The sequence below is a fragment of the Amblyomma maculatum genome, chromosome 10 (genome assembly GCF_055883805.1).
Source record: "Amblyomma maculatum isolate TAMU_Amacu chromosome 10, ASM5588380v1, whole genome shotgun sequence".
NCBI lineage: Eukaryota > Metazoa > Arthropoda > Arachnida > Ixodida > Ixodidae > Amblyomma > Amblyomma maculatum.
In genome coordinates this window covers 43,902,218-43,924,426 of record NC_139353.1, presented here as the reverse complement: position 1 = coordinate 43,924,426, position 22,209 = coordinate 43,902,218, and the positions used below count along the sequence as shown (strand labels likewise).

The following is a 22,209-nucleotide window of genomic DNA, read 5'->3' as shown; positions in this document are numbered from 1 at the left end:
GGAGCTTGTCTGTAACATTTTGGTAGCTTCAAAGGCGAATGAAACTCCTAATGCTGAAGCTCCTGCCGTCGGTATTGTAGTCGTCGCCAACGGCTAAGACCGAACCAATTCTAGCCTTCCCGCTTATAAGTCGCATATTTATTTCATCAACAGGCGCCTCTTCGGAGCCGAATCACGCTCGCGCAATTAGCCCGACTCCGACAACGCTAACGTCGTCCCTGTTGCGAAGTGGTCCCCGGTCACCTCGATGGCGCGGGGCCCCAGCACCGCCGACTCGGAACGCCGGCGGCGCGTAAAAACCTGCAGGCTTAGAGCCCGCCAGCAGAGCGGCTGCTGCTGAATAAGTAAAGCCGGCCGAAAATCGTCTCTACCGGTGCGCGGGAGCAGCTGAGCACCGAGCGCGAAGTGGCCATCTGTGTAACGCTTAATTCGCGTCGTCTGGGCAGTTGTCTTTCGCTTTGTCCTTTGTTGCTGTTGGTGTCGTTGCTGGGCGTGCTTTGTGCTATCCGGGGCCGGTAGACGGACGTTTCCCTAATTAGGAGCTATGCTTCCCTCCGCGTGGGCGCTGGCACTTGAGGCTGCTGCTGCTGCTTCCGTGGAACCGGCAAGATTGTGCAGCAGCTTGGGAACCTTTCGTCGTGGACGTGCTTCTTGCGCGCGTGGTTAAGCCTAACTCGACTTGCTCGTCCAGTTGTAGAAATTTCTGGCGTAGAAGGGAGCTCAGACGGTTAAGAGGACTCGACTATACCTGTGCTTGAGAGCTGTATATAGCTCAGGTGAGAAGTTACCCGACATTCACGCTTGTTGGCCCCTGGAAACGCGGCACCTTATTGTGCGCCCATCACGTGGTGCATGACGTCACACTGTGGTGATGGTAGAGTGTCTTGAGTGCCTCGGGGGCTCATGCCAAACATTCGAAGGCGCACAATCTTTCGTTCAGCGCATGCGCGAAAATGAGAATAGTCGTGAGGATGAATTGGAGCATAATAAAACCTTCCGTTTCATTTGCTCCGTTCTGTGTTTCATCCAGTGACTTTAAGTTCCGATACAGACGAGCCTGGAGGAAAGAACCGTAAGTTTATGGACCGTACCGTCGCGCATGCGCAGAACACAGGGTTTTGCGCTGTAGAGTGCACTGTACCGTGGTGGACGAGCAAAACTTAACATGTGCCGGCGAATGTTATTGGTGCGGGGGTGGGGGACGGTTTAGGCGACTTGCTTCATTGCACCTGTGCCTCACTGGTTTCCCTGGAATGCCCCCTTAGACTCTTGCAAAAAAAAAAAAAAAAGAAAATCTCAGGACAGTTACGATTTTGTAAGTCGGATTGTCAGCTTCGCTATCTGCTGGGCGATTGTGAAATGAGACTTATTATAGTGTTCATATATTGGAGCAGATGCGCTAACTTGGTCACCGGTACTGAACCGGTGACCTAGTTGTAGGAGCATTGGTTCGTATTGGGTCCACCGCTACATTAGGGAAGAGCTAACTACAGCTGACGCGCCCGAAAGAGAACAACAACAACAACAAAAAAAAAAAACGAATTCAGGCACTTTTGGTATTGGCGATACCCAAAAAATATTTATCTTTCTTTCTCTATATGTTCCGTTTTATTGTCACCCCTGCTAAAATGTTTCCTCGCATCCGTTTTTCAGGAGCTTCGCTTCGGGGACGGTCTATGCCAAACTTCGCCGTGGACATTTTCGAGCAGCACCAAGGCACGCACATTCTACAGGTGAGTAGCTGTTAATTTATTTTCTGCTTATTATTTTTTTTTCATGCCCTAGGCCAGGGGTCTCAAGCGCGCAGCCTGCGGGCCGCGAAGCTGTGTGACGCGACCTGCGAGCTCCACAAATTTCAGCCTTTGTTCCGAAAGCACGTACTAGCTTCATAAGTCAGCTTTATTGTTAGACTTTCTTTCGAACTACAATCAGCTAAAAGGCCTCGTCGCCAGACTGTATGCTTTCTGTTGGAAATGAAAAGGGGCATTGACTTCTTAATCTGCGTGACCTTCGGTCGGACGTCAGCTGCCTTCAATAGCGAGGCACCGGACAACCCGCCCTCTGCCTCATCTCCAAGTATAACTTTTATTTTGAGGCGAGTTACTGTGACGTCAGCCGACGTTCCCTTTCAGTAGATCTCTCCGAGCATTCCTGAAGAGGCTATACTGTGCGGTGTTTAGGGAGAAAGGAGCATGCACCATTTTTATCCCCCCCCCCTCTCCACACACACAAACAAACAAACAAACAAACATATGCGAGAGTGGCCTGGGAACAAAACGTTTAGGTCTATATTTATCCTTATAAAGGAGGCTATGAATTTATGTTATTGTTACGCGTACTTTTACGTGTTGTTTGTACTTTTGTATTCTTTCTATTGTTATTTTTTAATGTTCCGGCTTATGGCTCGCGATGGAAGAAATTTTCTGAACGCGGCCCGCAAAGCAATGTTAGGTTTTAGATCCTTGCCCTAGGAGCCACAAAAAGACATTGCACTGGGAAGATGGGGGGGATGGGGGGGGGGGGGGGGGGTGAATGTTGCGTCACAAGAATGAAAAGAGGTAGAATACGAACCTTGATGCATGACCGGTGTACCCCAAAAAACAAGATTTTCGTAGATAAAACAAATTAGACATAACCAACACTACCTCCCCATATGACCTGTTCGAATTTCCTATAGACATCGGGAAAAAAGTATACTTTTACGCGTCACGCTTCAGGCCTGCTGAATATTTTCTTTACCTTTAGGGAATGGTCAAGTTGTAGCAAACCGCAGGTGCATGAATAAACATGTAACACGGTTTATGCCTGTCTCGCAGTGAAAAATGTCATGAATAAAATTTTAACTGCAAAAATATCTGCATTTTTTTTTCAATGACTGCCATTCTAGAGAGTTTTTCACTTGCGTCTTTCGCTACGAACATCCAACATGCGACCGAAGCTAGGTATGCAGCGGCCCTTGCATCGCTGGCATCTGCGTCGCAGCATGCTTCAAGGGCGTAACGCTGACATGTCTACCAAGTGGTAATACATATCGGAATCGGTGCCATTTGAGCAGAACTTACTACGAGGTAGGGTGCTTATCTCAAGCCCCATGCTGATTCCTATTCTCCTAAACATCGAGGTCGGAAAAACAGAGATTGGAAAAATGTTTTCTTTAACCGCTTCGCTGACCAAGGTTGGGCACTTTCAAAAGAGGAACGCCAGTTATTTCAATGCCCCTCTCTTGTAAGTGGGCTCGTTACGTTTGCTTGAATCTCATGCACAGTCTCTAGTCTGCGTGATTATCTTTTTTTTGTTGGCAAACTGTTCGAAAACTATCACGGACTCTGTAACGGCGACTTTATTTACTTGGGCACGTCTTGACAGCACGAGTTGGCCTTATGGATCTCGGCCTCGCATTGTGACGGAAGCTACGTGCGACCCCCCCCCCCCCCCCCCCTTTCCTTCCGCTTTTATCTCCTATAATGTTAAGTTGAGATGATTGCAACTTATTCAAAGTCCCCACTGCAGAGCTTTTAAAATCCTGGAGAGCTCTTCTCGAGCGAAAACACATCTTTAATTGCAATTGTGGTTTCCATCCAGTTGCATTAGACCGAAATTAACTGCCGGGATGACCACCTACCTCGCAAAACAAGCAGTCGACATGACCGCGCTTCCAGTTCTTGAAGCGTAGCTTTCGAAGCTAAGATGCTGCGCAGTATTTCGAGTACAATACTGATGACTGTAGCAGTTCGATTCCAGGGAGCGCGTGACCAGTCGAAGTTTCAAACTGTCACGAAAACTCGGCGCGCTCATTGCACTTATGCTAGGATAGCTGAACGTGCACGCGGTAACCGCGCTCGCCCCCCCCCCCCCCCCCCCATCTCCCTGTTTGTGTTGTTTGTTTCTCGCTTCTTTCGCGAATGTTGAAGCTGCTATGTACGAGCATACTCTAAACTCTCGCTTGCGTTTCTAAGATCCCCACCTCGGAATGTTTGTCAAAAAAGAAATAAGAAAACGAAGTGATAAGATGCCGGGTGCATCGCACAGCCCGTGCCGATGCACAACGTGACCCGAATTCTTGTGCCTCGACGGATGGACTACGAGACGGGAACGGAGAAAGCACCCGCGCCGGAACGAACTACCTTTGTTCAGCTCGGTGGCGCTGTATACGAACGCAGCTTCGCGTAGCTGCCGCGCTGCCGCCTCAATTCGCGTCTCCGTCTTTGAACTTCTTCAGGCATCTCCATTCGTACTTTCCCTCGCTCAAGCGAGGGACCGAGCGTATCCTTCCCACTGTCTTCGCCTTTCAACACACACGGCGCTGATGTCATCTTATCGCTTGGCCAGAACAGCGCCGCCGCCGCCTCGGTGTTTGTTACCCACCCTGCTCATGCAGCTCTTTCGAGATCCCGCTGCCGGAGCGGGAACAGCGGCGTTTGAATCCCAGATTGGACACCCAAGCCCGCGCTTCGTTTCTTCTTCATCCTGCAGAATACACCTTTTCTTGTCTCTTCGCCTTTTTCTTTTCTTTTTTTTCTTCTCTCGTCTCTCCCGGAAACGCAAGGCTAGCATAGCAGCGGAGAAGAGTAGGTACGACTGCGGCGGCGTCAGCTCGCGTTATTGCCAGGAGCCCTTCCTATCCCCGTAGACCCGAGACCCAAGAACTGGAGCTCCGGCTTTTTCGCAAGAAGCGGGGACTTCTCGGCAGAAAACAAAACAAAAAAGTACTACCGAGCTGGAAAGAAGACACAAACAACGGAGAAAAGTAGTAACAGGAATGCTAGCGCAAAGTGAACAGAGAGCGCGCGCAAGCTCCTCCTGCTCGCGGACGGCGAAGGAACGCGCCAACTGCTTTCTTCCTCGAGGCTTAGCTTGCGAGAGTCGCGCCAGGCATACTGAGCAGCTTCGGGATCTCTTGCTGCGCCGCGCAGCTTCCTCTGTGCCAGTAGTTCGTCCGTGTTGGGCTGTCGCCCAGCCCTGACGCTCGTGGCGCTCATCGTAGTGTTTTTGCTGATAGCGTGCGCTGGAACGGCGGCGAAAAAGAGGTGGCTGGAGTACACACTGCGCCCGCATAATTCCCTTCAGCGGATGCAGTTGGGGCACTGAAATCGCGTTTGTGTTTTCCACTCATGTTCCGTGGACTTCTGGTCAAAGCAGCAGCTCAAGTTAGTTACCTAGGTTATTTTAAGACCTCATTCGTACAGCGGATGCACAGTACGGGATTCCACGTTGGTGGAAAAACTTGCTTGCTTTACTTAGTGGGCAAACTACGGCATTTACGAAAGTAGTGTAAACCTAACTTTGGTGTTAGTGACCAAAGTTGACGGCGTGCGCGATGAGAAAATAAACCACACACTACAGTTGGTTCATGCCTTACATGGCCTCAAAGTCATTTTGCTTCTGATTAAACGTGTTTTAGCAAGCCTCTCAATTCCCCTATTCACCTTCGCCCACAATCGCTTGCAGTTTGTTTTCTGTTGCTGTCGTTGCTGTATGCGCTACTATAATTATCGCAAGAGTATGACAGCCAGCTTCGTGCTCAATTTTGGGGCATAGTAAAAAAATGGAGCGCTCGCAGTGGCCATGTGCTCCAAACTTTGACGTCGAACGTCTCACGGGCAGTTGGTGAGTGCTTGGGTGCCAGGTATGACGATGGGAAGTAAAGAATAAAATTTTGTGTGCAGATTACCTGTTCTTCTAGCACAGTTTCTGAGGAAAGCACGCAAAACGCTAGAAAGAGCTACTGTCGGCCTCGTAAACCATCTTTCCTCTTCAGCGCACCCAATTAACAGACAAGCTGCATGAAAGTGAATTCAAAATCCAGACCCGCTGACATGGCTGAATGCCCACTTTTTTCCGTTGAAAATAGATAAAAATAATTTTATCGTGCTATTACTATTTTGTTTGCAACTTATTTGTACCTGATATATAATCATACCCGCATACGCTCTTCAGAAAGGTTTCTACTTGGGCCTCCATTTTCTGAATAGCGTCTATACCACACCTCCAGGCAACCGAACACAGACTACCACCATTTCAATGCATTCAGACTCTTTTACGAGAGCGCAGCCTTCTAGTTTTGTGTCTAAATGAGCCTGGAAACACCATTCCTTGGTTAAAACGTCCGTTTGTTAACCCGTATGCTCAGCAACTGCCCATGTTGTGTCCTCACCATGCTTTCTTGCGTCAGTATCGACGCTGGCTTTTCATACCCGCCGAATATCGCCCGCGATGCAAGCGAAGTGCTAAATCGGCTTACCCCCCACCCCCCTCCCTTCCCGCCAACGCAACATCTCGACGCATCATTTATGGCAGCTTTGTACGCGTGCATTTCCCGAAAGCCAGTCGTTTTTTCACCATCTTCATCCGGACCTCTAAATCCAGGTAGGGATGCACAGGTCAGAACGCTTTCTTAGAAGGGGAACCCTAGGGTGTTCTGCCGACGCAGCGTACTGTACGCTTGCACACACTCTCTGGTAGCGAATGTCGCATTCAGTTCACTTAGTAGCCAAATGTTGGAAAAGCTATTGGAAAGGGTGGAAAAGATTAATTCCTGGTAGATTTTGAGGTCGTGCTTCTCCTACTGCCCTAGCTTCCAATCGGGCGAAAATCAGCGCTTTGGCCAGACAGATGTGTTGGAGCAGATTGAGTGCATTCCTTTGACGTTTATCGTTACATGCTGCCTTAATGCTGTCCCTCCTCAAGATTAAACACGACAGACAGAACCGCTGATTTATTTCAGTGCGCATTTGTGCGTCTAGGCTCCGACTGTCCCTCCACTGTGTCCATTGTTTATACATCAGATTGCGCGGAAAGGAGAAAAAAAAAAAAAAGCGACGTCGCATAGGTGTGGAGGGTGACGATGGAGTTTTGTATACATATTTCTTACGGCGTGATAAAGCTCTAATAAATACAATATACTAGAGGCTGCGTTACAGTTCGATCATATACCACTGGCGGCAGATGAGGCAGCAAACCGTATACTTATTGTTGGGCCATTTTTTTTTTTGTGTGTGTGTGTGTGTGGGGGGGGGGGGGGGGGGGGAGAGAGAGAGAGACAAGCGCTTTAGTTTCGCAGAATGTCGCTGAGCTCGGTAAGTTGGTATATCGACATGATGGAAAGCGTAAACGACAAGATCCTGTTGGTAACCGACGCACAGCCGGCGTCGTATGGTAATCCTTTGATGCACAGTTTATGTTTGTTTGCTTGCTCTCTGTGAGTCGTTTTGTATGCGTCTTTTTCATGCGCTGTTTAAAAATGACAACATGCCATACGGACAACGCACTTGAATGTAATGTTTGATGTACTGTAACAAAACGATGTCCTTTCTTTCTTTTCTTCCTCTCCTTCTCTGCATTTTCATCCCTGCAGTCACTAGATGGTTTTACCTTTGCGCTGGGAGCAGATGGCCGCTTTTTGTACATTTCGGAAACCGTGTCCATCTACCTTGGGCTGTCCCAGGTAAGAACGGAGTCCGGCTCCTGAGGCAGCCATTTCATTTTCTTCTAGTTCTTATATTTTTCAGCCCTCTCGACCTGTTACTTAACGGGCATGTCTGCCAGTCAATAACGAATCATGTGTGCTGTTTCACGGTGTTTGATTGTTGCTGTGGAAACAACCACAGTCGGAAATAAAACTGAAACCCACGTCAAGCTTATAATGTGGTTCAAGCTTTTAAATAAGCGCGCCACTGTGGGCATTACTTATTGAAGAGTTTGCGTTTTGGAAACTGTCTTTGCTTCGTGCACCAAATCAGTAACTTGTCAAAAATTTAGTATTGTCTTTGGAAATGAGAATTAGCAGCTTACTGATCCAATATTTTTGTCCAGGGTAGGTTACTGAGAGCAGTCAGTCTGCTATTCAGTCGCTACAGCATACGCACGTACCAGTTAGTCCATTTCAACATCTCCTCGTGTGCTCATTGGGGGCTGGCTACGCTGGTGCGTGTGTTTTAGTGCGCTGCTGTCGTATTAAGCTTCTCGCCCCCGTGGCCCTCTGGCGGTAGGTGGAGATGACGGGCAGCAGCGTGTTTGACTACGTGCACCATCAGGACCACGCCGAGCTTGCTGAGCAGCTCGGCATCAACCTGTCGCAGTCGGTCTCCTCGCCCTCGGGAGGCTCGGGGGGCTCGGACGACGGATCCTCGACGCCAAACTCCCTCGACAGGCCAGGTATACCTACATAAGCACTACCTCCTTGTCAGTATGCACGGATTTTGCGCCATCCAGTGCTTATTCAGAAAGGTGTCTCCTTCCGCGTATAATTTTTTATCTCTCGTTTTCCAACAAATAAAACAAGTTGACTGACACTTGCAGGCGGAGATAGCGGTCAACTGCTGAGATTCTGAAATATAAGTGCAATTAAAGCTGACAAATTTAGTACACATGCCAAGAATTAAATTGTTTACAATTACGTTTACGTTGTTGTTGTGGCGGGTTGTAGACCTTTCACGCGTCAGAGGTGTACTTAAGGAAAACCGTTATACTTATCGGCTAATTCCTTCGCTGAAGGATGGTCAAAACCTACTCCGATACACCATGAAACATTGTTTCGCTTTGTTTAAGCTGTGTCCTCGTAGATTTCGGCAGTGTTCTAGCCTGTTGTGTGTATTTACCACTTAAACGTTGTTGTTTTTTCGCTCACCCTCCTGAGGCGGCGGGCTGCGTTGTGATCAGTGATCGCCATCCCTCTGGCTTCTCCTTTCCGCAGCTCCGGTGATGACTCTCAGTAGCAGCGCAGCCTACAAGGGTCTAGAAAGGTCATTCTGCGTACGCATGAAGTCTACTCTTACGAAGCGAGGCTGCCACTTCAAGTCTTCCGGATACCGGGTGAGTGCTACGCGGAGTGGGTGGTGGTTTAAACATTTATTAACCATTTAAATGGTTACAGAGAGGTGATTGGGTTAGAGCCTTATTGGCCTCCTTCCCTCTCAATACTAGGCGCAATAATGCTTCGTCCACACGTTTCGGTGGTCGGGTGTATTCTTCTTTAGTTCATTTTAGTACGATGTAAATTTACACTCGGAGGAGAATCGCCGCGATGTGCGAGGCTGTTAGTATGTAAGCCACTCTGTTATTTAATGAGGCACGACGTATGTGAAAATAGTCAGCGGTGTTTTCTTTATAACTTTTTCATAGTTTGCCTATATCTTAATCGCCACCGTTTCTGATGTCCTTGCGGTCAAATCTCGATCATACAAGACAAGAAGCGCTGAGAAATGCTGTAGCGTGTGTTAGAAATTGTGCTTTTTCGGCCACTTCAGGACAAACATGTTTGCAAAGTACACGCTTTCCTGGTGTGGCTTCCTTCTTCCCGTATCACAGAAATTTAGTTAAAAAATATCGTATAAAAAATGCTCACCTTGAATACTTATTTTCTATTTGCTACTACACAATAAAAAAAAATTACCATTATGGTGCTTGTCGTCATAAAATGTGAATCTTGGTACTCTTCACTGATATTTATCCTACTGGAAAAATTGTATGAGGCAGTAACCTCACATTTTCTCATACACTCTCATAAAACTCGCATAAGAAACCCCGTACAAGTCGCATATAATTGCATAGGACCTCATAGTTTCTTGTACATTATCATAAATTATGGGATATATTTTATGATAATGATGTGCACCGTATGAGAGTATATGCGATTTGATGAGATTGTGTGAGGTTATTGCCCCGTATAACTTTGACGCTTACAAGTGCTTATTGAGGTCGTACACATCGCGTGTACAGCCAATTAATGGGCGAAGCATCGGACCGCCTTTGCAATTTGATTTACACTCGGAGAAGAGGAGTGGATCGTCTTTCAGAAAACGCAAAGCAAAAAATCAATCTCCAAATCTTGCGACCGACGTCGTCTGCTTATATCACATCTAAATGTCGATCGAGAAAAAAAAAACACGCCAGGTGAGATTTCGAGCTGCTAACCAGCAACTTTTAGCCCCCGAGACCACACAGAACTTTAAGAAGGAATATTAACAGGAAAATAAAAGTGGAATCTAGGATTCCTGTAATTCCTCTACCTTACAGTCAGAGACAAAAGTTTGTGGGATGCGGATTTGTGGAAAAACATTTATTTCTTCGTTGCCTCGCTAGTTTTTCTTATGGTATTTTTCTCTAAATTAGGCGTGCGCGTGTCCCTTCGTGATTTAGCACATTTCATTCACCATGTTTGCCCAGTCGCACAGAAATATTTTCCCACGAACTCAGGTCCCGCCAACTTTTGTGCCTGTTTGTTCATAACCATTGCTTCGTGGCATTTGTGGAATTCATGTATAGGTGATGAAGCGATCACGTTCATTCACAAGGCAGTACAGGGCTGCTTTAAGCCTGTCCTAGCGTGTTTGAACATAGTTCTTGGCCTGTGTTTGTCCTTTTCATGTTATGCTTTCTCCAGGTATACAGAACCGATTCGCCAAGCAATGTTTTACTGACCATGCTTCTTTTTTTTTGCTTGCGACAAATATAACAACACTAGTCCTGTTTGTTCATTAATGCGCTACCACCGCATATAAACAAACTGTTGCATACGTGCTTACCGTCGCGGCGGCTCATCGCAGGTGGTCCTGGTGTTGTGCCACCTGCGGCCGCAGTACTCGTTCTCGCCGGGCCGCTCCAAGCAGCCGCCGCAAATTCTCGGAATGGTGGCGATGGCCATTGCGTTACCTCCACCCTCGGTGAACGAGGTGCGGCTAGAGTGCGACATGTTCGTTACGCGGCTGGGCTTTGATTTCCGCATCGCGCACTGCGAGCCCCGTGTCGCCGACCTGCTCGACTACAGCCCTGAGGACCTGGCCGGACGAAACCTGTACTCGCTGGTGCACGGCCAGGACGTGCAGAAGCTCCGAAAGTGCCACGTGGACCGTGAGTGGTGCACTGCTACTTCTTCTCCTATTCTGCGCCAGTGAGGCGCTATTTCCTTATTCCCGGTATTCGGAAGTAATAGTAATAATTGGTTCACAGGAAAGGAATGGCACTGTATCTGTCACATGAATGTCCTGTGAACACTTTAACTGCGCCGTAAGGCAACGGAGAAGGCGGGAGTGAAGGCAGAAAGAGAAAGATGTGCCGTAGTGGAGGGCTATGTAGTAATTTCGGCAACCTGAGGATCTTTAACGCTCATCGACATCGCACAGCACACGGACGCCTCTTCGTTTCGCCTCCATCGAAACGCACCCACTGGCGGTCGGGTTCAAACCCGAGTACTCGGGCATATCGTCGGGCATCTTAACCACTGCGCCACCGTGGCAGAGTGGGTCCAGAAAGAAAAAAAAAAGATATTTGAGCTATTCAAAAAGAGCATGAAGGAAAATGTTGAGTATGGTTTCGGACAAGCTTCTGTGCAGTCCTGCATGTTTTTTTTTTCTTTACTGCCTCCTTTTATGCTCTGTTCCCAGCCGATTTGGCTAAATTGAGGCCCCTGTTGGGAGAAATTAATTAGCAAATAGCAGCACCAGCAGTAGACGCCTTTTTTTTTTTTGAAAATTTTAATGCGTGAATGGGTGTGACGTTCGAGCCTATCACTCGACTCGTGAGTTGCCGAGAGTGCCTTGTTATATGTGGACAATCAAGGCTTTATTTTGCTGTCCTTCGAGGCTGTACGAGGCAAAAACGCAGCTGAAAGACTTGTGTGTAGTTATGTAGTGACGACAGAAGAAACGGTCGCTGACGCGACAGACGCACTGTAGACTCGGATTGACGTTGCGGTGTGTGCCTCGGGCTAATCATATGCCGTGCTGCCGTCTGCAGTGATGAACAAGGGCCAAGTGATGAGTGGCTACTATCGGCTCATCAACAAGAACGGCGGCTACACCTGGATGCAAACCTGTGCCACGGTCATCTGCAACAATAAGAACTCCGAAGAGCAGAGCATCATCTGCGTCAATTATGTTCTCAGGTACGCTGCCGCACAGGTGTCCCGCACAGAGAAAGCTCTTTCCTTTTAAGAAAATCTGGTAGAGTGGCGACACTTATATCACTATCACTTCACTAGTGACATCAAAAATTGTTTTGCTGTTATTATTTTCATAGCCTTTTATTTCCTGTGTACATTGTGAGGTGATGCCAATGAGAAGTCTCAAAATTCTACACGGTGTAACGAGGGATATCACTCAAAAGCAATGGTACCTGTTTGTTTTTGGCTCAACACTTTATAGAAATAGTTCTAATGATGACATTTAATATTTCAGCACGTGAACGCACATTTTTTTTATCATGGCCGTTTGTTGTCTTGGTGCAGTGGCGTGGAGTACGAACACTGCGTGATGGACTGCAGTCAGATGCGCGGCATCGGAGACATCAAGCCTGACGACCCAAGCAACTCCGAGAGGGGCTCCACGCCGGACAATGAGCCGCGGGGTGAGCGATGTAGAGAAAATGCCTCCACCTCGCCAAACTCATCGGGAGCGGCAGCGCAGAATTATTGGCAAATACGAGCCTGATATAACTCATTTCGGAGAGTTCTGCTCGTTGCTTTGTACTCAAACGTTCGCAATTTTATCTAAAAAAGTGCCTTCCTTTTTTAAGCAGTAGAAAAGAAAATAAAGGAAATGTTATATCGAAATATATGATGGAGGTTAGCCTGATACAGATGCCTCTTCTACTCTACCGTATAGGTGGGGAAAGGGAGAAAAAAGATTTTAGCATATAGATGTTTATGACGAACAGAAAAGAGTGTTGCAAATCTCAAATATGAGTTCCACATTTGTAGCAAGAATGACAGAAATCAGAAAACTAGGAAAGAAAGCAAGTATAAGTAAAGGCTGGGAAATGAATTCTAGTGCCATAACATCTGAGAAAAAATGACGGAGGCTCCAGGAAAAATCAGCTTTTCAAAGCCATTTATGCAACTTGCTGGTGCAAAGTCCGCCTACCCTTTGCTAAACTTTGGACCAAGGGCAGAATCCACCATTTTTAATGGGTCTTTTGGCATTGCAGTTTTTCCTCCGGCCCTTCTTGCACACTTCTCTTTTCTGCCTGCCCTATCATATTTCTAGGCTCCGGAAGCTGTTCAGTAGCTCAGAAGCAGCAGAAAATTGAGAACGCGAAAACGTCTGTTCATCTAGCTATGTTCGCGCCCCGTTATCATTTTCCAGTACGCTGAGCTAGTTAGAGGTGGTTCATATCGATGACTACCACAGAAGAGAAAAAGGACCGAGGAAAGAGAAGGCAGTGCGCATACACCAATGTCCCTCTATTTCCGAGCTAATCAGAAATCTGTACCCTCTGCAGAGGAGCGGTCTCCTGGCCGTGCCACCGAGCCGTCTCCAAAGAATCACGAGCCTACGCCGTCTTCGGCGCTGGGAGGGAGTCAGGACGTCCCATCGGCCGCCGACCAGCAGCAGCAGCACCTGACGCAGCTGGGCGCCGTAGGGAAGCTTGACTCGCTCAGGAACGCCAAGGTTGGTCTCCTTTGAAGCATTCCAATTCACTTCCTTTCCTGGGAACATAACTATATTTTCTCTTTGTGAATGGCACATTTGCAGGTCAAGCTAAAACTCTTTTCACGTGTTTATCTGGCCAGTGTGCAGCTTACCGAGTGAAGTCACACAGGCATTGCCGGCGAGGTGACCAGGAATGCCTGTATGCCTGTATGCCTGCTTATCAATTTAAATGATTTCAAGAGACAAACTCCATCTCTGCAAGGCTTTTCAACTCGCTGGGAGCAATCATGCAATAACTGATAGCGGCGGCTGCTGACGTGAATTTCCTCAAACCAACATTTGCAAAAACTGAGAAACCTCTGTTACTCAAGAAGTAGTGGAATTGGCAATTGGTTCAGCTAGTGAAGTGAGTGAGTGAAGTGAAGTGAAATGAATTTGGCATTTATCTTGGCCAACTACATTGTAACCATCTTCAACAGGGCTCGTGCATAGAACTTTATGTTCTTGCTCTGTAAAGCATGGTCGATGCGCCACTGACACTTGGTGCTTTTGTGGCATGGCAGATTGTACATGCGTTATGTGACCAAGTGTATGTTCGATACTCAAGCAAGCCTTAACTCTAAAAACCTTTTTTTTCTTTGACTGCTTGTAAACCTTATGCAAGGAAATGTTCGCGTCCCCTTTTCGACGGAAAAAGCAAGACGAGAAAAGAATGCATCACATCTCCTTTTGAGGGCACCAGCCATAGCTTCTGCGCATATGCCCTAAATGGATAAAGGAAAGAAAATTCGTCGCACTGGTTTTGAATTGTGCTGCTATACAGATGTATGGACGCATTCTTCAATATTTTGTTTTGCTCAACTTGAAAAATTGCCTCAGACGAGTACTGCATTTGATGTGGTCATTGATTCCCAAAACTTCCAAGTGATGTCATCAAATATTCATTATCATTTTATAATACCAGCAAAGCTTAACTGAACACGAGGTAAGGGACGTTTTGTAGAGTTCTTAATGACTGAAATGTTTTTGTTCATCTGCGAAAACGGTTCGAAACGAACTGGTGATTTTATCGCCTGTGAACGTAAATAGCAAGTCTGCTAAATTATTACTAACGCGTTGAACTTGTTGGAAGTCAAGATTGTCACACCTTGTCTTTGCTCCATGCTGGCTGCGCAGATTCGGGGCACGAGGCGGTCCGATTCGAACTACGTTCAAATGGCCTGCCACGCATACGTGGACGCCTATCAGGTCAGAGGGTGCCGAGAGTATTACTACTCCCCCAACACATCACGCACAACACTTTCACGCCCGGATATCTCCCCCTCTGCAGAGCACGCCACCCAGCACCTCACATATCCCTCGCACTTACATTTGCTAGCCCCAAAAGAACGGCATATGTCAGTGTGTTTCATTCATGCTTTTATTGTGATAGCATTAGACTGGTCAACACACCAGAATTCTGCCACCGAATGGAACGACATTCTCTGTCTGGTTGAGACAGATGGTGACAAAAGACCAATCACAAAGCACTGCAAAATTTGAAAGTGCTCTTCCCAAAATTAGATGGCACATCATGAAGGTTCATAAAATGCACCCCAAGAAGCCATAAAACTGGTCAGAAACAATATATTCACCCCCTTGGAAGGCGTGGGCAATTGAAGATCTGCAGGGCAAGTTATTTTTAAGGTAAAATACCTCAAAGCTAAGTACCCTTAATGCACCTTAGGGGTAATTATCTCAGAAATGAATAATCTGTAATAAATACTTTGGAGACATAGGACGTTTGGGGTGCATGACCTTTAAAGTAAAGGACACTTGTGGTAGGCACGGCAGTGATCAACCCTCTAATGCTATCGCACTGCATCATAAGAGCACTTAGGAAGCCCCATAATTGTTTTCCAGTTCCTTCCACTCCTTGTTGAAACACTCAAGTTAATTTTTTGAGCTCGTGTGCGCTCGTATGCAAGAAGCCCTTGAACTCAGCTGCATGCTTAGAACCCTAAGTGTAACCTCTTGTGCACAGAGTGCTGAGGTGCATGTGTACTAGCGGGTAGCTAAGCATGCACTGTTGGCTACTGCAAGTTTATCAAGTGAGCGTTGCTAATTGCGTGTGTTTTGGTTGCTTTACAACTTTTCCTTCTCATAGAACCTGTGAAGCTTCACCTTATGTCTCGGTCAAGAATAAAACCTGTCAATACTGGATGCATCATGGGACCAACAGACTTTTTTTTAACATCTGATCACATTCAGATGTTACATGCCATATATGAGCATTCCCTCAGTTAGACCCGAAATTTTCTATTTCTATCTTGCCTAGAGCAGCTTGAAAACATTGCAAATTTAGAGAAAGTGAGACCATTTTGGTACTTTTGAAAAGTTCCTCAAAACTCTGTGAATGTTTCTTCTTTTTGTCCAAACCAGCTTTTGTAGAAAGAAAAATTCCACTGAACTTCTCTGAATGCAGTTTCATCAGGGAAGGAACCACTCAAGCTTGAAAAAGTTTCCATTTTACTAAACGCGCATGAGTACAAACAGGCAAATTTGCCACACTGGCAACTTGCAGAGGTCTATGCTGTTTGACACATTGTGGCCGTTCTGCGTTCATGATGACGGGAAAATACCGTAAAAGCAGGAAAGTGCTAGATCAGTCATTGAAGGATGGTTCTAGCTGTAGTTATTTACCTCTGAAATTACAGGAGTGGAGCTTCGTTAACAAAAGCATTGTTCATTTGACAAGCCAGACTCATGAGGGAATAAAAAGATTGCTTAATGATCAAGTGATGACTGTTCATTAATGCTTGAGCATTTTATGGCTATGTAGGCGGGTTTCGCAAGGGCGTGACCTTGTCAGAGCTGTAAACGAGGAACTACTTGGTATATCGGAAAAATGGTATCATTGGATAGTGCTTAAGGAGAGCTGTGCAACTGACAAAATAGTTTATGTGGGTTAGTTAGGTTATTGATCAGAGCCAATTAAGTGTGTAATTTGGAGCCAAGATGGCCGCCACACAACTGCCGGTTTCTGTTCTCAGCTTCCAGTCATGGTCGCCAGCCAACTTCGGGTTAGTTTCTTAGATTCCAGTAACGTGTCTCAGTGTAAAAATGCAAAAGCCTGAGCGTTGCATGCTGCACACGTTACATCACGTGCCCCTTATCGAACATAACCAGCATTCCGTTGAACGCATCAAAGATCACCGACGTTCTGTGATTTGTTTACAGGAAAGACAAGGCGCAATATCTGTCACTTCCCGAAACCCGCTAACACATCTTTCGAACACCAACGCTTAGGCACACGCATTTCTCCAATGCATATTCTGCAGTGATCTCAAAAATATTAATTTCTTCAGCGCTGCAATCGACCGATGCATCGTATTGTTTATTTGTTGCGACAGAACCCCGGCATAGCCACTGGTGTCAAATATTATCTGCAGTTTATCTCTGGTTAAACCTCGATGGAAGTGGAAGCTTCTATTGCGCCTGCTACATTATTCCCCTATCACACCCTATCAGTGTAGGGTACTACATTAATGGGGACACTTAAGTTCAACCTGTGCCGGAGTTCCCGGGTTCGAACCCGACCGCGGCGGCTGCGTTTCGATGGAGGCGAAACGAAGAGGCGTCCGTGTGCTGTGCGATGTCAGCGCACGTTAAAGATCCCCAGGTGGTCGAAATTACTCCGTAGCCCTCCACTACGGCTCCTCTTTCTCTCTTTCCACTTTCATTCCCACCTTCCTCCCTTCCCTTACGACGCGGTTCGGGTGTCCACAGAGCAAGTGTGACAGTTACTGCGCCTTTCCCTTCCTGTGAACCAATTTAATTTAATTTTAATTTAACCTTTAAGGGTATGACTCGAGAGCGTAAGCTACCAGCCCATATATAAAGTCCCACTTTAACCAAGCCGCAAGGACGTGCCTGCATGTCCTTGGGGTAACGTGTATGCAAATGGTTCTGGCAGGCTGATTCTGATATCACCCATCATATAAAAGGAGCGACGCGAGTTGGCAGCTCCTGCCCGTGGCACAGGGGTAACGTGAATTCAAATTTCTTGGCAGGCTGATTTTAATGACACCCACCCACGCGAAAAGAGAGGCCCGAGTTCGCGCCCTTTCAGGCACCACAGACGCTGACACTGAAGGCTATAGCTGGCTGCCGTAGTGTAGACAAACCATGCCACAGCGTCGAAGAAGTGACTGCTATTCATTTAGCACATGTGGAATATTTTTTTAGTATTTTGTCATGCAGGCTTTTATGCACTTATCTCCTGGTGAACAGCTCTGTGAGGCAGGTCATGACTGACATGAACCATATATATCCTCTCACCGACCCCTTAACACTACGTCTGTTTCCTGCAGGAGGGAGCCGAACATCCATCGGCATCGGCTAGTCCCGCCCGCTACGAGGTGACCGCCGCCGCAGCGCCGTCCAACACCAAGGGTTCGCGCAAGCGAAGCTCGGACGACGCTTCGCAGCACGGCTCGAGCCGCGCCAGCCCAAAGTGCTCGCGGCCGGGCAGCCGCGCATCGAGCCTGCAGCCGCCAAGCCCGGCCCGAAGCCTCCCCCCGGCGCCCGACGGATTCGGGCGCGCCTCCGAACCGTCGTCGCTCGTGGTCGTCGATGACCCAGCGTCGTCGTCAGCAGGCGGTCGCTCGTCCGTCGGCGCCGTATCCTCCGTTCCGGGGGGCACGGGTGACGACTCGTGTGACGGCCCCTGCGACGGCCTGTCGCGGCCCTGGAAAGCGGGGGGAGGCGGCCAGGTTTCAACCGGCGAAGGGCTCACCGTGCGCGAGCTCGAGGACGCCATGAAGAAGCACCTGCCAGAGGTGCGCTCGGCGCGCTCAGCGGCCATCCAGTGGATCGGGGGACCCCAGTCGGGGGTCACCGGCGCCTCCGCGGCAGGGGCATCGCCTCATGGCGGGCCCCTGCCGGCATCGACGCTGCTTCGGCAGCTGTACGTCAACCGCGAGTCGGTGATACGGTCCGGGTCGCACGTGTCCGCGGCCGCCTCGCGGCCGACGTACTATGGAGACGTACCGACGCCCCCCGACGGGCCGTGGACGACGCCCGACGCGTTCGTCCTGCCCCCGTATGCTGGCTATGTGGAGCCCCCGCCGCCCTTCTCGGCCGTCACGCCGCCGTCCTCGGTTTCGCCACGCGATAACAAGCTGGGTCTGACAGAGAGTCCGGCCTTCTCCGAGGCGGCGGCCGTGGCCGCGGCCGCGGCCATGCCCCACATGCGACACTACGTGTCGGCCGCCGAGCTGCCCCTCAAGCCACAAGTGCTCGTCCACCCCGGCAGCCTGGACTACGCGACGCCGCAGGAGCAGCAACTCTATGCGGGCGGTTTTCACCTGTACGGCAAGCCCAACGGCGCCTGGTACTCGCAGCAGCCCAACACGTAGCGCTGTGGGAGGATACGCGCCAGTTTGGCTCCTTGTTTTTTTGCTGCTCCGACACCGTTTCTCCACGTGTGTGTGTGCGCGTGTACATGATGGTGAGACTCGATTTCATGAGACTGCGGCGCCCTCTGCGAACAATTTCGGCACAAAGACCAACGGGCGTACGCCGGTTCGCGTCAGCGGAGGGCTGTCATATTTTGCGCGAGTACGTCCCGGTGGCGCGGCAGACAAACAAGAAAAAATGGTGAAGAAAGTTGTTTGTTGCAACTTACGTGAGCGCGTACCCGCGTTCGCGATGACGAAAATGAGACAAAAAAAAAAAAGGAAGATATCTCCCAGTGACGCGGCTTTCCCTGCTTACATTTCTTTATTTACTTTGGCAAGCCTCGTGTTGTAGTATTTGTTGTTGCTGTTGGTCTCAACCCTTTTGTCCCTCCCCAACAACCTCGCCTTCAATCCAGGTGTTGTGTGCTTGCAACTCTACAGAGTTCCCTCAACCTGCCTTCTGTGTACATAGGTGTTTTCGTCTTTCGAGACCTGAAAGCTCAGTCGGCGTCATGCTGTGACACATTCCAATGTTTGAGAGGGTTTTTTTTATTATGGCGCATACTTGTGTGATTTCGTGCGAGTCTATTGTCAACACCCGCGAATGTGCTTGTTGTTTGTTTGCATCTGGTGTGCATCTTGTGTGCATCAACTTTGTCACTGTAACTAGTTTACTGAATTTCTTCTTGATTCGTTACAATATTTGACCACAAAGCTCTGAGACAAGCTTGATATCTCAGCTGGTGTAGACACTGATGTGTTCTTTTTTTTTTTTCTGTGTTGACTTTAGCAGCTCACCATTTCCGGGTTTGTGTGTATAAAAATAGCTCACCTTTGACTGGCAGTGCACATCAGGAAAAGCGATCAGAACAAATAAATGCTTCATGCACCTATAGCTACCTGCATCACTAGAAATAAGCAGCTAGCATTTTAATTCCGATTATGTCTAGTGCTGTGGTGGATTCAATTATGAAAAAGACCAGGCATAAAGCTTAGCATGCTTCTTTGTGCAAACACCTCAAACATACTGCAGATTTTTGCAATACATACAGGATGGAGCTTTGACCACACTTGAAACAACTTCTCAAAAAGCATCGACATCACTATATATTTCAAGAGGATGCAGGTAATGCAGCTTATAAGCAGCACAAATAAGTGTTCACTTGCATCTTAATGATCTCGCAGAAATATTCTGCATAAGCGTGGTGTAAGAAATCACTTCGATCATAACAGCTGACGAACTCAAAGCTCACAAGCTCAATTTTCACCCTCAGTCTCGGAGCTTCGTGGGCAGAGGTTGTACTTTTGCGCAGTGTTTTAGTGTGTCTGAAGTGCGTGCGTTTTGTGTGTACCGGTGCATCCCCATGGTTATTGCCTTGCTGTGCTGCCCACACCTCTCTCACCTTCCCACTACTCCCCCCCCCTGCCTCTGTACCTTCTTCTTCTCCCCGAGGCGCTGTGTGCATAGTGGGCATGCGTGCGGGCAAGCCATGATGGCGAATTGTGATACAAAATTTATATAGATATAAGATATCTATATATTATATATACACTTAATATAGCATAGAAGACCTTATAGAAGACGAGTCAGCGTCTACAGTGGGATGGCAGTGAACGCTGCATCGTTTTTTTTTTTTTTTGTTTTTTTTTTCTGATCCCGGTCCCTTTCTGCTCCTGCTACCATCTTGGGCTCTGTACGAAGGTTAACATAAGAGCAAAGTTTTTTTGTTTTTTTTTTCCAATAGGCTCCTTGCCAATGCCTTGACCTCTGAGCTGTACAGTCAGTGCAAAGCAATGAGGATGCAATGCCTAAGGTCTACAATTTAGAAAAAAAGTTGACCTTTTTTGTGTTATCTTTTTTTGTTGACTGGAAACCAAACATTTGGCACTAGTGAGCTGGCTACTTTTACACTGCGGTCGTAGCTGACTGCCTTTTCATAATGAACGGGTAATGCTACATTTAACCACCAAGATGATGCATTTGTATCTTTTGCAGCTCTAAAGCAATAGCTTTATTACAAAACATAGATGCAATATGTTGATGATAATTTAAGTGCGGTACATTTACTGGGAGAACATACTCAAAGAGTCAGGGTAAATATTTCATATAAATTAATACAGCAACTGGCTGCAATAATGCTAAAAACTGAGTTGATTTACCTTTCCCTATTAACGGCTTTATCCTTAACGAATTCCGCACTTTATAACGTAGCTTACAAAGTTTCAAAATATTTTATGCACTTTGTCAAAAAGTCTCTTGCATAACTTCATAAACTCATCTGGTCGCCGGAAACTTCTCACCCACTCGAGAATGTCAAATTTTAGGTTTCTAATAAACTATGTCCGGAAATGCCATGCATTGTATTTGCTATAGTGGGTCTTTCCTAATACATCAGTGGAAACATTTTTTTTATATTATACCTTACATTTTCAAATGCCGTGATCTGCTCAGAGTGGACTAACCATGCAGAGGAGGGAGAAAGCAAAATACAATTCATTTCCATGTACGGCATTACGCAATATATCATGGCCATTTCGTAATTTGTAGACCCTTGGTTTCTTTTTAAAGCAGGGCTTACGAATTCATCGGTGCTTGAACTGTGTACGATGTTCAATGTACCACTTCTATTTGGCAAAAATAACTTCACGGCATGCTCTTTTATTTATCCTGTTTTGTCAGGCACCTGTTACGACCGTAGTCTGAAGAAAGCGTATGCCACTGGTAGTCATTGAGTGTCAAGTCAAATCCATCGTGGGTCTCAGCTTCGCGCGGAACAAGCTTCCTGTTTTTTTTTTTGTTTTTTTTTTTCTAAGCTATGCAGGTTCAGTGTGTTTTAGTCCCCGCGTTCTTTACCGGGTTGTGCATCAGTTCATTGTCCCTGGGACATGCTTTTTTTGAACGCGAAATCCACATTGAGAATACTTTTCGTTCCCTTTTCCTAGATTTTTTTCGAGCACAGTTGTAAAACAGATGAAGCGAGAAGAAAATAAAAAAACGACTGAATATGTCAGCGCAGTGTGTTGTGGTTCTTCATGTACAGCAAAAGCTCGTTAATTCGAACTTCACGAAACCTGAAAAAAGTTCGAATTATCGAACGACCACGAATAAACAGACAAGGATCATTTGCCTTACGGTAAAATTGCTGTGTTTACTCAATAAAGATAGTAGTGATGATAACACTACGGTTCGTGATAATGATCGTAGTAGCAATGATAATGGCAGTGCATTAGTTGATAATGATGGTAGTAGCCCTAATGATGATTATAATTATGGTAGAAGGGATGAGTAATGACGATGCAGTTAGTGATAACAGTTTCTTCAAAAGCGCGGTAACTTAATGCGACCCCGGAAACCAAAATGCCTCCTTCGAAATTGCCGAGTTTCATGCCACGATGTCACT

At 47.2% G+C, this 22,209-nt stretch overlaps 1 protein-coding gene across 3 annotated transcripts in view; it reads left to right on the top strand.

Annotated features, from left to right (window-relative positions):
• trh (PAS domain-containing protein trachealess) overlaps positions 1 to 21,912 on the top strand; it is a 592,592-nt gene extending 570,680 nt beyond the window's left edge. For all 3 annotated transcript variants that reach the window (XM_084582630.1, XM_084582631.1, XM_084582632.1), the window contains 9 exons: positions 1,654 to 1,733; positions 7,355 to 7,444; positions 7,989 to 8,154; positions 8,693 to 8,811; positions 10,545 to 10,848; positions 11,734 to 11,881; positions 12,224 to 12,342; positions 13,216 to 13,385; positions 17,720 to 21,912. In XM_084582630.1, coding sequence (XP_084438756.1) covers positions 1,654 to 1,733; positions 7,355 to 7,444; positions 7,989 to 8,154; positions 8,693 to 8,811; positions 10,545 to 10,848; positions 11,734 to 11,881; positions 12,224 to 12,342; positions 13,216 to 13,385; positions 17,720 to 18,766 — 2,243 coding nt within the window. In that variant the 3' untranslated portion in view covers positions 18,767 to 21,912. The remainder of the gene's footprint in view (positions 1 to 1,653; positions 1,734 to 7,354; positions 7,445 to 7,988; positions 8,155 to 8,692; positions 8,812 to 10,544; positions 10,849 to 11,733; positions 11,882 to 12,223; positions 12,343 to 13,215; positions 13,386 to 17,719) is intronic.
• Positions 21,913 to 22,209: the final 297 nt, after the last annotated feature.